At 31.6% G+C, this 17,518-nt stretch overlaps 1 protein-coding gene across 3 annotated transcripts in view; it reads left to right on the plus strand.

The window, feature by feature from the left end:
* SMCHD1 (structural maintenance of chromosomes flexible hinge domain containing 1) overlaps positions 1 to 17,518 on the plus strand; it is a 259,470-nt gene that overhangs the window by 115,846 nt on the left and 126,106 nt on the right. For all 3 annotated transcript variants that reach the window (XM_051970385.1, XM_051970387.1, XM_051970386.1), the window contains exons 33-37: positions 4,153 to 4,268; positions 5,049 to 5,113; positions 6,996 to 7,083; positions 7,777 to 7,908; positions 11,115 to 11,267. In XM_051970385.1, coding sequence (XP_051826345.1) covers positions 4,153 to 4,268; positions 5,049 to 5,113; positions 6,996 to 7,083; positions 7,777 to 7,908; positions 11,115 to 11,267 — 554 coding nt within the window. The remainder of the gene's footprint in view (positions 1 to 4,152; positions 4,269 to 5,048; positions 5,114 to 6,995; positions 7,084 to 7,776; positions 7,909 to 11,114; positions 11,268 to 17,518) is intronic.

Consider the following 17,518-nt stretch of genomic DNA (forward strand, 5'->3'; position numbering starts at 1 on the left):
CCATGCTTAGCTGTAGCTTGCCTGGAAGTTGTGAGGAGATAAAAGGGGGGGAGGGAGAAATACAGAGAACAGAACTACAAAAAAGCAGCAATAAGATGACAGTTGTGTATATGATCTCTTCTATTATATGTGCTTTCTTGAAATGGAAATTTGTTACATATGTTCCTTTTGTCTTTTTTTTGTTTCTATTTTGTCTTTAGTTTTAAATAAACATTTAAAAAAATTAGCCAAATAATGAGATACAAAACTTCTTGAAGAAAATAACTCTTTAAATATAAGAATTGTGCATGTGGAAACTAATGACTCCATGAGATATTAAGGAACTATAAAATAAAGTTTAAAAAGGCACAGAAAATAGAAAACATGAAATGTTTCATAGGAAAAACTCCTGACCCTGGAAAATAAATTGAGGAGAGATAATTGAAGAACCATTGGATTACCTGAAAGCCATGTTTAAAAATAAACAAACCCCACCAAAAACCCCCAAACCCTAACCAGTATAGTTCAGGAAGTTATAAAGGAACACTGTATAGATCTCTTAGAGCCAGAGGGCAAAATAGAAATTGATATTATCCACCATTCATCTTCTGAATGAAATCCCCAAACCTAGAATTATTATAGCTAAAATCCAGTGTTTTCTCAAATCAAAGAGAAAATATAAACAGGAAGAAATAATTTGAATCCACAATCATGATCATGCAAGATTTAGCAGCTTATTACCAAAGAGGAATGTATAACATAAACTATTATGGGCAAGAATAATCTACCTATCAATGTAAGTATAATCCTGCTGGGACAAAATAAATATTTAATGAAATAGTAGTCTTTCAAGCATTCCTGATGAAAAAACTAGAACTGAATAGAAAATTTGCATTTGAACAAAAGATTCAAGCATAGAAAGGTAAACATGAGTGAGAACTCATAATTTAACAAGGTTAGCTGTTTCATTTTCATGTGGGAAGATGCTACATGTGATCCGTAAGTACATTATCATTCTGGGAGAGTTAGAAATAGCCTACCTAGAATGCATAGAATGCCTTGTTGGGATGATCACAAAAAAAGAATGGAAGCGTCAGAACTGGATGCATTGGAAGAAGGGGGAAGGGAAAGGCTAATAGGTGAAAATTATGTAATGTGCAATGGAGAGTTTTTACTACAAAGGGAAAGGAGGAAAGAATATATGTTGAATATAGCTAATCATCTTGGCTATCTGGGAATTAGAAGGGGGAGGGTCTAGGAGTAATTATGGAGGACAGATTAAGGAAGGGAGTTATTAGAAGTAAAGAAGACTTTCAAGGAAAAGGACAGGGAGAAAAAGGTATAGAATCCAATCATAACTGAATGTTAATTCTTACCCTAAAATAAAAGAGGATAACAGAATCCATTAGAAACCAGAGTTCAACATTATGTTTACAAGAGACTTGTTTGAAATAGAAAAACCTACATAGATTTAAAATATGAGCCTTGAATCTGTTATGCTTCAGCTGAAATGAAAAAGACAGGGGTAGCAATCATGATCTTAGACAAATCAAAAATAACAAAGCAAAGGACATTTTGCTTAAGAAAAAAAGACCATAGAACATAAAGCAACACACACACACGCGCACGCACACACACACTAATGATGTATAAATCTTGAAGGGAAAATTAAGCTGGAGAATATAGACAAAAGTATAGTGGAGTACCTCAATTTATTCCTCTCAGAGTTTGGTAATTCTAACCTCAAAATAAAAAAGATGGTAAGGAGAATGGTAAAAATTTTTTAATTTCATTATTATAGGTCTCTGGAGTATGTTGAATGGAAATAGAAAGGAATATATGTTTCTCAGCTCTTAATACACTACAAAAATTGACCTTGTTTTAGTGCATAGAAATATTACAAACATACAGAAAAGCAGACCATAATTGAACAAAAATTACATTCAATAAAGGCCTGTGAAATACAGATTAAAAATATTTTGAAAACAGTCCAGTCCTAAAAGAATGAGTGAATCAAAGAAGAAACTGTACAAGCAATAATTTCATTAATGGCAATGAATTCTTACCTAGATTTGTGGTATTCAGGCAAAGCAGTACTTAAAGTACTTTAAGTTTTATCTCTAAATGCATAGATCAGTAGAATAGAAAGAACAGATAAATGGACGAGGCATGGAACTAAAATCTAGAAAAAGAAAAAATTTGTAATTCCAATTATGTGCCAAATGAAAATCCTAAAAATCAAATATAGGATTAAGATTTTATTGTACAGTTCTTTTAAGTTATATCCGACTCTTTGTGACCTTCTTTGAAAAAAAGATGTTGGAGTGGTTTGTCATTTACAATCTTTTGCCTTCCTAAATATGGTATTCCAGAGTCTGATACTTTATTTAGTAGAAGTTGCTGAATCATGTGTATTCCTAACTGTAGTATTTTGATATTTGAATTTTTTTTTTCCTGGCAGCCTCCAATATTTTTTCTTTGAGATTATAGTTCTGGAGTTTTGAAATAGTATTTTTTGGAGTTTTCCTTGTGGGATCTCTTTCAGGAGGCGATTGATGTATTCTTTGAATGACTTTAATTCTAGTGTATCAGGACAGTTTATCTTGATGGTATCTTTTAAGAATGTTATACAAACTCTTTTTGGTTGTGGCCTGCAGATAGTGCAATAATTTTTAAATTATCTGTGCTGGATAAAGATCCAAGTCAGGTGTTTTTCCAATAAGGTGTTTTATATTTTCTTCTCTTTTTTCATTCTTTTAAATTTCATTGATTCTTGATATCTCAAAGTCATTAGCTTCCATTTGCTCAGTTCTAGTTTTTAATGTATTATTTTCTTCAGTTAGCCTTTGTTATCTTTTCCATTTGATTAATTCTACTTTTAAACGTGGTGTTTTCTTCAGTGGGTTTTTTTGTTTAATTGGTTTTGTTTTTTTGCATTTGACCAGTTGTATTTTTTAAGTAATGGTTTTTCTTTTCCAAGCTGTTGACTATATCTTGCAAACCTCTTGTTTTCTCTGTTTTTCTTCTTTCTTATTTGGTTTTTAAAATCCTTTGAGCACTTCCAAGAAGCGTCTTTGCACTTGAGACTAATTCATATCACTCTTTGAGGTTTCACATGTAGGCATTTTGTCCTCTTCTGAGTTGTTGTTTTGATCTTTTCTGTCACCAGAATACCTTTCTGTGGTTAAGGTTCTTTTCTGTTTCTTGTTCATTTTTTCTTTTTCCTGTTTTATGACTTTTGAAGTTGACCCCTGCTCCTCGAGCACAAGAGGGCGCTATCCCAAGCTTCTTGTGTAATTCTGAGCCTAGATTTGAGCACAGGGTCCCTTGTGTTTGGCATCTAGCTCACAATGCTAGGGGAGCCTGACTTAGTCCCACTTGTTGCCTGGTTTCCAGGATTCCTCTGAGTTGGGTTTGGAGGCTGCCCCACAACTTGTTTTACTGAGTTAAGATTGAGAGTCTCAGGTGCTGATGTGCTGTAATTAAAACCCTCTTGCTGGTTTTCCTGGACACTGTCTTAGCTGCTCTGAACACCCCTTTCACCTAATGAGACTGCTCTTTCTTGAAGTCCCTCCATCCTATCTTGAGCTGAAGAGTGGTTTCAAATATTAGAGGGGCTATGGAAAAAATAGGTATACTAATACGCTTTTGGTGGAGCTGTAATTGTTTCTTCCAAAGAATAATGTGGACCATAAAATTGCATACTCTTGACTCAGCAATAATCCCCTACCAGGGTATGCATAAATAAATAACTCCCCCGGGAGATTAAAGAAATAAGAAAAAGACTCACGCAAATATATTTATTGAATCTCTTTTTATGGTAACATAAAATTGGAAAGTGAAGGGACTTCCATCAATTTGGAGTGGATAAACAAGTTAATGTTATGATTGTGATGAAATACTATTGTGCTGTTAGAAATGATGAATTAGATAATTTCTGAAAAACTCAGGAAAACTTACATGAACTGATACAAAATGTATATATGTTTTATTGCCTGTACTTTACATATATCATTTAATTAGCTATAATTTTAAAAGCTAAACATGTGCTTATTGGAAAGTTTATAACTTGCCAATCACTTTTCTCCCTCAATATTGATGAATTGTAGGGAAAAAAGATTAGTTGCATGATTACATTAAGAAAAATAGAAATAATTTTGTTTGCTCTGACAGATTTCATGGTTAGTGTTATTTCTGAAGATGAGAGTGTCATTAAGAATATTAATCCCACAAGGATTTCTATGAAAATGTGGAAACTCACAGGCAGTGGAAGCCGACAACCAGCCAATGTAAGTCACTATAAAATGCTACTTAAATATTAAGAAGGCATTTAGAAATATTAACCTAATTATACTTTCTTGATATTTCTAAAATAAAGACAGCTGAAATATTTGGGTATTTAATTTTTAACAATGGTATCCATTTATATATTTGATTAATGCCACCACTTGGAAGAGTAGCTTCTGTGAAATCTCCTGACTTTGTAGGGAGAGGTAATATGGTAGTTGCTGTATTCTGGGGAGAATAATTCAAGAAAATAGGTTTTTACTTCTTCCCGGTGATTCATATCTTTTAATGAGTTGATCATGTTATAGAGCAAATTTGGTCCAGTCCTAATGGCCATCTCAATAGTTACTTGTTATTTATTTCTAGCCATTTTTCTATTAATTTATATTTTGTTTTGATCATAAGCAACCTTCAACTTGTAGCCATTTCAGAAAGGGTCACTGTTTTAACTTCTTGAATTGGAGAAGAAATATATTTGCCTTGTGCAGGTTTTTCAGTCATCATACTATGTATTAAAATGGAAAACATTAGGTTATAAATTATTATTCTTTAAATCCTGTCAATCTAGTTACACAGAAGTTAAAGTTGCATATTTCTTTGTATAAAGTTACTTTATTTAATCTAATCATTGTTCCATTGGTTTTAAAAAATACATTTTTGCTAAGTAGTATTGTTCAAAATTATACTTTACATAGAGTATCCTTAGTGGCATTATTTAAATTGTCTTCATTTAAATTTTTAATATTAGCTATAGCATTTGAAATTTTTGTTTTTCTCCTCAGGTAGAAACATTTAATTGTAGTAAAATAAAGGATAATGACAAGGAAGAGGGCTTCTTTTATTTCAGGTATTTCTCATTTATTTTTATAATTTGTTAGTGAATAAATGTTACAAATTGTTTGTTTTGAAAATATTTTTCCCACCCATGGAAAATATTCCATGACAGCAAGTTTAGGAATTGTTGGTTTCCATATAATTTTATTTTCAGTTCTTTACAATGAAGAAAGAGCAAAAGGAAAAAAAATTTAAATATGGGAGGTACAGTGATCTGTACTTGATTAGTGTTCATAACTGTCTTACATACAGAAAAAAAGATTAACTTCTATATTATTATAGAGAATTCTAAAAATTGTTCTAAAGCAGCTGTTGTTTATTAAATACTTTCCATGTGCCAGGCACTATGCTTAGCTTAACTAAACTGGTGTTAAAAAGAAATCCCAATAAGATCTATGCCATCAAAGGGCATACATTTGAATGAGGATACATTAAATATCTAGCTACATAGAAGTTGTAAAAAAATAATAATAATAAATGAAGAAAATCTAAAGGAGCAAGGTATTAGCCAGGTAGAGGATCAGGAAAGACATACAGAAGGTGGGGTTTGAGTTAAATCAAGATAGAGATAGGCAGGGGTAGAGGTGGCATCTCAAGCATTCTATGATTGGGAGACAATGCAAAAGCATAGGTAGGGGCAGGGAATGAAATATTGTTGTCAAGGAGTGTGTGAGGAGAAGAGGGAGCCAGAAATAATCTAGAGAGGAAGGGAAGAGCCAATTTATGAAGAGATTATTTAAATGCCATAGGAGTCAGTATTTGATGTTGTAAGCACTATGGGTGGGGAATGCGACTTGATCAATAATATAATTTGGAAAAATTGCTTTGACAAGTAAATTTGGGTTGTATTGGATTGGGAAGTCTTTAGGCAGGGAGACCAGTTAGAAAGCTTTTATTGTATTCTAAATTGAGAGGTGATAGGAGCCTAAATTAAGATTGCTGCTGTATGAATGGAGAAAAGTAAGATTGGTAGCAGATTGAATATGAGGGATGCTTTAAAGTAAGAAGTCAGAACACAATGATGTTGTGAAGCATGGATGATGGACTGGAAGGAAATTGGTATACTCAACAATAATGGGAAAGTTTAAAGGAGAGAAGAAGAGTTACTAAGAAAAGATAAGTTTGATAACACCTGTAGGTTATCTTGTTGTAAAGATCCAAGAGGCATTTTAAAATGAATAACTAATTTAGCAGACAGTCTAGATTTGCATATTTAGGATTTGGGAATCACCAGTGTAAAATGATCATTAAATTGATAGAAGTTGATGAGATAAAGTAGGGTGAAAGAGCGTGAAAGAGAAAAGAACCTAAAAAATTAATAGAGTAGGAAAAAGTGCATACTAGTGGTTGGAAGCCTGAGCTTGTTTTCCTTTCCCTGGAAACATATTTTTATAAAGTAGAATTTGTTAAAGTTGTTAGTACATTACAAAAAAGAATAGTAGTTGATGTTTAAATTGACTTTTTTTTTTTTTTAATTTTTATTCATGAGTTCTAAAATGTAAACCTGGAGAAAAGATGAGAAACAAAATAAGAAAGATCAAATAAATCCCATGACTTGAAAAGTACAAATGTTTGTTAGGATATTCAGGGATTTCATTTATTTCACAAAAATATACTGGCAGAATTTTAAATTATAGGAAGAATTTTTTAATTTCTCAAAATTATTCACCCTAATTTTTGTGTTTTTCTACAACCTGAACAGGAGTATTTCCCTTCTAAAATAGATTTTTATCCAAGAAAAATGGGAGAGGGAACATTTTGAGAATGAAGACATATTAACTAAAGTTAAAGTTATACTTTTACTCAATTCCCTTTTATGGATTTTAGAAAAAGAAACACAAATTTTAAGTTTCTCTCTTATTTAACTTTGAAATATTTTTATCTTTTTAATTAAGGGATAAAGTGATTCCAAACAAAGTGGGCAGTTACTGCATCCAGTTTGCCTTTATGGTTGACAAATCTACTGTTCTCAATAGTGACCAGGTTTGTCTTTAGCTTTTACATAGTACAATGTAATGTGTAGCTTGAAGACAGAAATTTTGGGATTAACTTGACATTCTGATTCTTACCTTGCATATTTTATGTATATTATCAGTCTAAAATATTCTTAAGTTTAGGAAATGATAAAATATATTTTATTATGTCCTGTACATTTGATTTCCTTTGACTCATAAGGCACATTAGAATCATGGAATTCGGCATCATGAATTTTAACCAGTATTTGTTAAGCATCTAGAATATATAAAACTCTGCATATAAAAATACTGTGTGTAACAATTTTTTTAAAAAAATTCTGGTTAATAAAGAACCAACTAATAATCTTTTGGATAACATTTTGGTTTATTTTCTATATTGTAAGTAATTCAAAATGTCAAAAGATTACGTTACCTTCTAAATATCTTAAACTTTTCATTTTCTCTTATTATGGAACTTTAGAAATATAAATTTTAGAATCACTAGTCTTAATACATTAAAGACATTGTTAGTTTTTAGAATGTAATTTTTTTGATGTTTTGGTGTCAAGACATTTATTTCTTAGTGTTTTTTAAAAAATATTTTAATTGAAGAAATGTTAGAATGTCAAAAAATTGTTATAAACTATCATTTCATTTGTTAACTCTAGCATGTATACATGAAGTGAGCACATTGTTAATCAGATTGTTTTCCTTTTCTAAGATTTTAGTTGATGTCATACCTAATGAACCAATCAAGTTAATTCCTGAATGTCTACCTTCTACCCCGGCTGTTTCTAATGTTCCACCCATTGCCAATAGGACCTTAGTCAAAGACCTGTGCCTCAATATTGTGGTAATGTTTGCATTTTACAAATTTATCATAAGATAATTATACTTGGCTTTATGTTAAGATATGTTGAAAAGAGTGTATGAGATTTTTAGACTAAGAGAGTATCATTTTCTGAAAGAACAGTTTAGTGTTATGATAGTTTGGTGACTCGATTATCCATTCTTAGATGTATGCAGTCTAAAACTAGCAGATAATTTAAAAAGCATTATGTTTGACTTGGTAAAAGTGGGGTTTTGGGGAAACTTAATATGATAGCTATAGTAATCCTTTATTCAGAAATAATTTATTTGCTAATCTTAATTATCTTGTTCAGAAAAGCAAAGAGCCAACATGTTTAGGAATGAAAAAAACCTGACTATCCAAAAAAAAGACATTGTATAGTTTGATGCACAAAATTCATTTTATCATAGGAGAAACCCTAGTCGAGATTTTAAAAGGTATATGGGTAATGGGTGTGTATAATTGAATAATTTTTATTTTAGGCACAGTTCTAATAAAGTTAGCTTATGTGGTTTTTAAACTTAGCTAAGTGGTTTTTCCAACTTGCAGCATTATAAAAGGGCAAAAGCTGTGAGCTGATTGTGACTGATACCAGTTATAATAGCCACCTGTGAAAGAGAAGAAAAACCCATCAAAAGCACGCAAGAACTGAAATGGCCTCAATTTTTAGGCATTTATTGAAGTATATAAAGACAAATAGACCTCAGTAACCCTTCAATATTAAACTAAAATAATAGATGTATAGTATATTTTTGAGGAATTTTTACCTCAGATCATTAACATTGCTCTCAAAAGTTGATCAGTCATAACCTCAGTAATTTAAAATATTTACTTGTATGCAACAGTTCATTTTGTAGTAATATTATTTATATTATATTATATTACATATATATAATAATAATACAATGTGATGTTATATAAGTTCATTTTAGTATTATTAGAATTTGGTCAGCAGGTATCAACTTGATAAATCAGTATCCAACTGATAGTTGGAAGAGTCCAAAGGTAATTTAAGGTAGAGTAGTTTTGTCTTAAAATTGTTGTCCCAATCATTTTGTACTAAGATGGAGTCATTAATTTAATATTTAGTATTAAGTTCTTCAATATCTGTTCTGGATTATACATGTTAATGATGGAGAAGAATGGTTCTTATATTCCTTAAGCCATTCTTTTTCTTTCTTTGTGTTTGTATTTGTACCTTCAAATTTATCTAGATATCAAATAAAACTTGAAATATCTTGAAGCTCCTTACTATGAAGAACGGGTTCATGAATAAACTGCAAATTAGTCCAATATCCTGTTCTGTATTTATGCTTCCCACTCTATGATATTGATGTTTGCAGCATTATTGGTGATAGAGTTTTTTAAGTGTGAGCAGAGTTGTCTTTTGCTGTGTAGCTGATAATATCTTGGGAACAGAAGGAGATAATTTAGTTTTAACCTAAAAAGCCATCCTAATGACTAAATCTACCTTGATAGCTAAAACTAGTTAAATAAAAAGGACTTTAATTAAATCACCCTGAGTGCTTCATACAGAGTAAGAGTCACCACAAATGATAATCTATTTCAATTCCATAGACATACCTTAAATTCTAGTGCTCTGCACTAGGGATTCAAGAGTTCTGCCTCGAAGGAACTTAATTTCTATCTTAGAAACTTTAAGTTTGTGTACTGCGGAAAATAAGTAGTTGGATATAATTAGACTGAAGAACAACAAAGTTTTTCCCTAAATTGTTTAGTTTTTGTGACAACACAAGGATAGAGTAGTTTCTTGTATTTAGCTGTGTTTAATCTTAGATTAGAGTCATTCGTGCTCTATTTGATTCATTCTTAAATACAACAGAAGATGTTCAGATTTTATGCTACAGCTTGCCAGTACTTTGCCTATTGGCATTTTTCTCACAAAGTCTTCAAATTTCCTCCATGTGGAATATCAGTTTACATGTTCAGAGTGTATATATAATTAAATATTTATACATAACATATGTACATATTACATAATAATAACTGGTACCATTTGATGTTAGATGTTGCATATACCTATTTATTTTTTTCTATTTTGTAAAGCTAATAATCCATTAACAAGTACAGCTATGCTTTACCAATCTTTCTCAATATTTAACAAATGTTATAATATGTTAGTGTCAATATGCAGTAGTTGTCAGTAAAAAAGTTGGTATCGGTTATTGGATATCATTTTTTTTTCACTCTTCCTCATTTTTTAGCACCTAATTTTTACCTAGAATGATTATTTTAAGTCAGACTGTATGTAGGCTATTATTACTAATGTAAATATAAAAGGATAAATAAATTATTTTAAAGATTTTCATGTCAATATTTTTCAAATTTATTTATAAGGTTCTTCATAGGATCAAGGATTTTGAGCTGACAAGAACCAAAGAAATTATGTTGGGTTCCATTCCCAAACCTCATGCCCCTCATTTAGCAATTAAAGACATTTCACCTTATGTAGGTTAAATGATTTTTTGCCAAAGTGATTTTCTTTCTCCTACTCAATAAATTCCAGTGGTAGCCTTTTAATCGTTAAGTCACTTGTTTGGTCCCCCAGCTACTAGTATTTTCTCCTTCAAAGATTACTTTGTATTTTTTTTTTAAACATCTCTCTATATTTTTGTTGTCTCAAATGGAATGTGAGCTTCTTAGTGCAGAAGATGTATCACTTTTGTATTCTTAGTGTCTGGCATAATACCAAATATACTTACTTATTTATGATTGTTTATTGGTTGAATAAATTCGTATGGGTAGTAAAAAGTAGAATGGCAAATCTAAATTGAGTGCTTTTTTTAAATTTTGGGTCCTTGTTATCAGTACTCCAATGAAAAAGAGTACAGTTATTGATTCTATTTGATAGAAAATTCAATAAAAGAAAAGGGTAAAGTAATTGAACTCCCAGAATGGTGGTGCAGATGGGTGACAATGTTAGCATTGACAGGTAAATTTAGAATTCCAGTTTTTGAATAGTTTATTCAGTATAATTTTCTGGCATTACTCTGTGCTTTTTTTATTCCTTTTAAAGCGATTTTTTATTTTTATTTATTATGCTTAGATTATGAAAACCAGAAGGGCAAATAATTAATGGTTGGTGTACCACACCAAATTCAACATATCTTAGACTTGTATGGTTTTTTTGCATATTTTTATTCCCAAACGATTATTCTAATGAATTGAATTTTTTTTTTTAATTTAAGGATGAACACAATAATCGCACTGGGACTAATTTGATTGGCAAGATAATTGCTAAAATTAAAAGTTCTAATGAAGAAGATACTGAGATTCCACTTTTTAATGGGAAAGTTAGAATGGTTGAATTTCCATTTATCAAGGGATCAGCTGAAATCAAGGTAATTTTTTACCAATAGCTCATGAAATTTTTATTAGTATCTCTAAATTTACTTCTTTATCTGACCTCTGACCTCTTCTAGAAAGCTATAACCAATACAAAAAACACACACTATATATATATTTGTATGTGTGTGTGTATATATATATATATATATATATATATATGTATGTATTTTGTTTTGTTTTGTTTTGTTTTTTGTTTTTTGTTTTTTGCTGAGGCAATTGGGGTTAAGTGACTTGCTCAGGGTCACACACACCTAGGAAGTATTAAGTATCTGAGGCCAGACAGGTCCTCCTGACTTTAGGACTAGTGCTTTATCTACTGCTCTACTTAGCTGCCCCAGAATATATTTCCACACCTGTGAATTTTCTACCATTGGAAAGAATTTGGTGGAAGAGATATCTTCTCTTCAATCTCTTCTTTGGGGCCTTGTTTGTTTGTTTTATCTTTTGCAATATTGTCTTTTGATTGTTTTGTGGTAGGTATTTCTTTTCATTTACATAGTTCTATTCTGTCTCCCCTTCTCCCCACATACAGATATATATACACATATGATATATGTACGTATATATTTCTGTGCATAAATTTGTACTGTTATGATTCCCCATATTAATCCTATTCATTGTATCTTATAGCACAATATATTTCATGACATGAATGTACTACTAGTTTTTGTAGCCATTCCTTCATCAATAAACATCAACTTTATTTCCGGTTCTTTGTTTCTATAAAAAGTGCTTCTCCTGCTATAAATATATATGTATAAAATGGGGATTTCTTCTTACCAAAGGTTTCTTTGCTGTATATGCCTAATAGTGGACTCTCTGAATCAAAGAACTTGGGCATTTAATTTTTTATTTCTGTAATTCCCTGCTTTCCAGAATAGTTGTACTAATGTCTAGCTCTAGCAACAGCCAATATGCTTGTCTTCTTAGATGGCCTTCCACATTAACTATTCTTCTTTTATCATTGCCAATTTTCTGGATGTGACTATATCAATACTTTTTATATGGTAATCCAGGCAGTGTGACCTCATTATATATAACATCTAAATCAATGAAATCACATTCATTTTTTCATTTGAATATATGTATTTTTTATGTATAAAATTGATAATTTTTAAAAGTCAGCTCTTTGTAGTGCAAGTCCCTGAATTTCTAAGTCTGAAGTAGTTTCTTAAGATTTAATTATTAAGTTATAGACAAACTGTGATCTGTATTCTTGGAAGGAATTCTGTACTGACAAAATTATAAATACTTAATGTAGTAATATATACTTTTTACATGGGGAGAAATGTTATGTGAAGATACTATTTTTATATAACAGTTTTCTTTGTAATTTTGTAATGTTGCAATACTGATCATTCTAATCAAGATTTTTTAAAAAGTAGAATAACCTGTGTGATGCTAGACAAATCACTTAATCCCAATTGCCTCAGCAAAAAAAAAAAAAAAGAATAACCAATATGTTTTGATTCTTTTGCCAATACTTTTTATACTGATGATCTCTTTATCACCAATTCATTGCTTACTTGATCTTTCTGCAGGATTTGACATGATTATCCTCTTAAGAGCAGGGGCTATTTCTTTTTTTTAAATTCCTAATAATTAGCACAGTTCCTATCATATAGTTGGTGCTTAACAAATATTGATTGATTGACCAAAATTTTCTATTGAATACTCAATCGTTTTAATATTTGTGACATTACTTTCTCTTGTTTTTTCTCCTTCCTGTCTCTTCAGTCTCTTTCCTTATGCTCTTTAAATGTAGATTTGCTTCAGTGTTCTCAAGAGCTACCTTCTGTCTATATTCTCTCTTGGTGACTTCCTTGGCTTTTATTTCTTTATGGAAGTCTCTGAGAAATTATATGTTAAGCTTTGGTTTCTCTTAAAATCAAATCTTTCATTACCAATTGCTTGGGGGATATTTCTAACGATGTTCTGTAGGGATCGCAAACTCAACATATCTTATATGGGATTTAGTGTCCTTTTTGTTTAGTGTATCACCATCTTTTCACTCACCCTATTTTGTAACCTAAAAAGCATTATGAAATTCTTTTCTGTATCCCTCCAATGTCTAGTCATTCTCTATCTACTATTGATTCTACACCAACATCTCTCACATCAATTAACCCCTTTTTCTCCATTCACATAACACATCTTAATTCCAAGGTTAGACCTTCATCATCTTTTGCCTTGATTATTACATTATTGAAAGGATTGTCTTTTGCTGGTTTTGTATCTTAGCACTTAACAAAGATACTTAAACTGGGGTAACAGTGAAAAGGTGAGAGCTTATTAATTTTAGGTAATTAAAAACTTTTGTTTTTTGTAGAAAGTGCTGCTCAAAATAATGGATTTCAATATCTTAATAATTCAGGTGTTAATTCTCAAATAAGCCTTGAATACAAAAGGTGCTTCATATGCCTAGAACATATTCCCTTCTTGTACAGGGCTGGAACTCTGGGGAAGTATACTTGAAACAAAGTGTTCATTCAGTGGAATTGATGAAATAATGGTTCTGTAAGTCTCACATATACTTAGTACTTAGTATGGTGATGTAATGGTTCTCTAAGTTCACACATAATCAGTATGTTGTAATGATGTAATTACAATAAGATATATAAGGGCTAAGAAGGACTGGAAAATAGACATTCTGTCTTTCACCATCCTCATGGTGTCTCTCATGTCTCCTGCACTGAGATCAAGCCTGGGCCCATTATCACCTCTAATGACTCTAAGATCTGCACCTATGTCTGTCAACCCTTCCAGTGATATGCCAGTGGTGTGTAAAATCGATGGAAGAATCCAATGTTCTCTTTCTCTCCCCCATTACCCAATTCAATTCAGTAATGAATTATATTACATTTACTCAGACAGCAATTGGAAATCAGAATAAGGTAAAAAGGTTTTTTGGTTTTTTTTGGGGGGGAGAGGTGGTGGTATAATTTTTCTTTCCAGGTATTTAAAGGTTAAGTACACATTTAAGCATTTGTAATCTATTTTTTTTCCCCCGATTTTATTTTATTTTATTTTTTATTTTTTTTTATTGACAGAACCCATGCCAGGGTAATTTTTTACAGCATTATCCCTTGCACTCACTTCTGTTCTGATTTTTCCCCTCCCTCCCTCTACCCCCTTCCCCAGATGGCAAGCAGTCCTTGACATGTTAAATAGGTTACAGTATATCTTAGATACAATAAGAACCGAACAGTTCTCTTGTTGCACAGGGAGAATTGGATTCAGAAGGTATAAATATCCCGGGAAGAAAAACAAGAATGCAAGCAGTTTATATTCATTTCCCAGTGTTCTTTCTTTGGGTATAGCTGCTTCTGTCCATCCTTGATCAATTGAAACTGAATTAGCTCTCTTTATCGAAGAGATCCACTTCTATCAGAATACATCCTCAAACAGTATTGTTGTTGAGGTATATAATGATCTCCTGGTTCTGCTCATTTCACTTAGCATCAGTTCAGTAAGTCTCTCCAAGCCTCTCTGTATTCATCCTGCTGGTCATTTCTTACAGAACAATAATATTCCATAGCGTTCATATACCACAGTTTACTCAACCATTCTCCAATTGATGGGCATCCATTCATTTTCCAGCTTTTAGCCACTACAAACAGGGCTGCCACAAACATTTTGGCACATACAGGTCCCTTTCTGTTCTTTAGTATTTCTTTAGGGTATAAGTCCAGTAGGCACACTGCTGGATCAAAGGGTAAAAGCATTTGTAATCTACAATTAAGAATGTTTCTTTAAAATAACATAGTTTATGAGTTTTTTAAAATCTGTATATTATTTTAAACCTGGAAGAATAATACTCATACTAAATTTCTTTTACAAAAGAACATTTTACAAATAAAACTGGAGTCCACAAGAATTTAAATAATACACATTGTTTCAAAAAGTAATTTAAATTACTTTAAGCTTCATTAATTTTTTTTTGTTGTCAGTTTTTTGAAACCCAGTCAATTAATTCCATTTTTATTAAAATTGATGTATATCTATTTCAAGATTGCATGCATGGTATAAGTTAAGAGCTAAAATCAGCACTAAATGAGCAAATCATACCATTAAATATCCTGAGGAATTAGCACACCACAAAATATAACCACATTTATTTGATATTTGTTACCAATTTAAATGTTTTCCCCAGTCACTGGGAAAGGGAAAAGAAAAATCTAGAAAACTTCAGTGTAACTTGGTTATCATCTTTTCAATTGTATTCTTGTTTATTAACAAGTTGGCTCCTAAGACCAGCTTTGAATTATAAGGATAGCATCTGTTTTTCCCCAGTAATTTTATGCTTAGACTACATTTTGTTGGTTAATTTCTTTTAACCACTAGAGGTCTCTAGTTTCATTTGTAATATGGGAACAATCATTGTAAAAATCTGTTGTGGAAACTCCTTTATAGTCGGGTTTTTTTTTTTTTTTTGAACGATAAATGTAGATGTCATATTTGGGGCTATATAAATATGCAACTGACATTTTTTGTGGTTCTAATTATCTAGGATTTTATTAAAACTTTGATATGCTTACTTTTAAAGTATCCCATATTTCCAAATAGGAACACTCGTTGTTCGATTTTTTTCCTCCTTTTCAACCACAAATATTTTCTATTAATGTATTAAGCTTTTGATATTTATAGAGCATTGTGTTTCCAATTGAGGTTTATGAAAGGTATTAAAAAATATAAAACCTGCTCAAATGGGGCATACGTATAACTTAGGAATAATTCACAAATACTTCAATGAGATTATTATGTGATCCCTTGTGGAAGCTTTTTACCAAGTGCAGACTGCAATTGTTAATACCATCTCGTTTTATTCTATTCTAGTATTCCCATAAATCTTGTGGAAAAGTTCTATCCAGCATGTTAGAGGCTTTTCTTTTAGATCTTTTAAAATTCTATTGGTATTAGTCCAAGATTCAGGCAATGTGTTATCCTTCACTCTCTCTATTCAACCCTCTCCTGTTACTTTTCTAAGTACACATTTCGTAGGTGACTTCTTTATTGTCATTTCTTCTGTTTAGGTCAGCTATTACCCACTTAAACCAGATTGGATCAGCTATACCCCAGATGCATTGTATTCCTCCTTTCAGGTTGTTTCTGTTGAGGTTGGGAAAGGACTCCAAAAGATTATGGTCAACAGACCTGTATCCAGAGGTCTCAAAAGAATTTGCAGGCTTGAACCTATATCCAACTCCAGGAGCAAAGTTTATTGTAATTGTAATGCCAATTGAAGCAGCTAAATTTCCAAGAATTTAGCAAGGAACCTGAAGCTAGGAGACTCATTTATCTAGTTCTTCATGTCATTGATATTGCTAATTTTATGGCCTAAAGATATAACTAAGGAGTGATCTCAGGAATTTGGTTATCACTGACCAGCAACCTAGAACTGTTCTAAAGGCAGAAGATTTTAGAATCATTGACAGATTGCTAGAACAATATTGGAGAGTAGTCTGAGGATCATTAATATATCTTCCCTAAAGTTTAAGAGGAGAAATATTATTATATTTCTAGTCCAGAAGACTTTTAGAATCATTGACAGGACAATAGCACTTTTAGATCAAAGGGACTCGGGATCACAGATTCCAAAGCCAGAAGATTTGAAATTACTGACAGATTGTTAGAACAGAAGTACCCTAAGGTCAAGGAACATTAAAATTATTGCTGTCTCCATAAGAGGCTGCATTCCATCATTTCTAGTAAATTTTTTTTGCGTGTAATCTTTCAGTGACTATATAATTTTTTTTTTTTAATTGAGAAGGGACTACTAGTATTCTACTAGAATACTGGAAAATACTAAAAAGCAATTTGAAAGGGGCACATACATAGGTCTTTTTAACAGTCCTTTCAGAATTTACTTTCCTGGGAGCTATATGAGGAAATGCAGGAGACAGGAGTTGAGAAATTAAAGGTGCCATGGAGAGAGGCTAATAGGCAGCTGAATCTGTAAATCTGTTTCCCCTAGCATGAAGTGAATCCCTCTTCCTTTACAAAACAAAACAGAAACCTCTCTAGGTCCATGGACAACATGCAATAATTGTTTCCCTGCATACTTAATGGGGGAATGTTTGACTGTCAAAAATCCTCTTTCCATATAGCCCCATGATCATGCCAAACAAGAAAAAAGTATTTGAAGTCAGTATAGAGATTTATTCATTCTCATTTCTTTCCCTAATTTTAAAACTCTGATACAGGCAAAAGTGCTTCAAAGCATTTGTTGGGGAGCCAGAATCTC

The sequence above is a fragment of the Antechinus flavipes genome, chromosome 1 (genome assembly GCF_016432865.1).
Source record: "Antechinus flavipes isolate AdamAnt ecotype Samford, QLD, Australia chromosome 1, AdamAnt_v2, whole genome shotgun sequence".
NCBI classification, from domain to species: domain Eukaryota; kingdom Metazoa; phylum Chordata; class Mammalia; order Dasyuromorphia; family Dasyuridae; genus Antechinus; species Antechinus flavipes.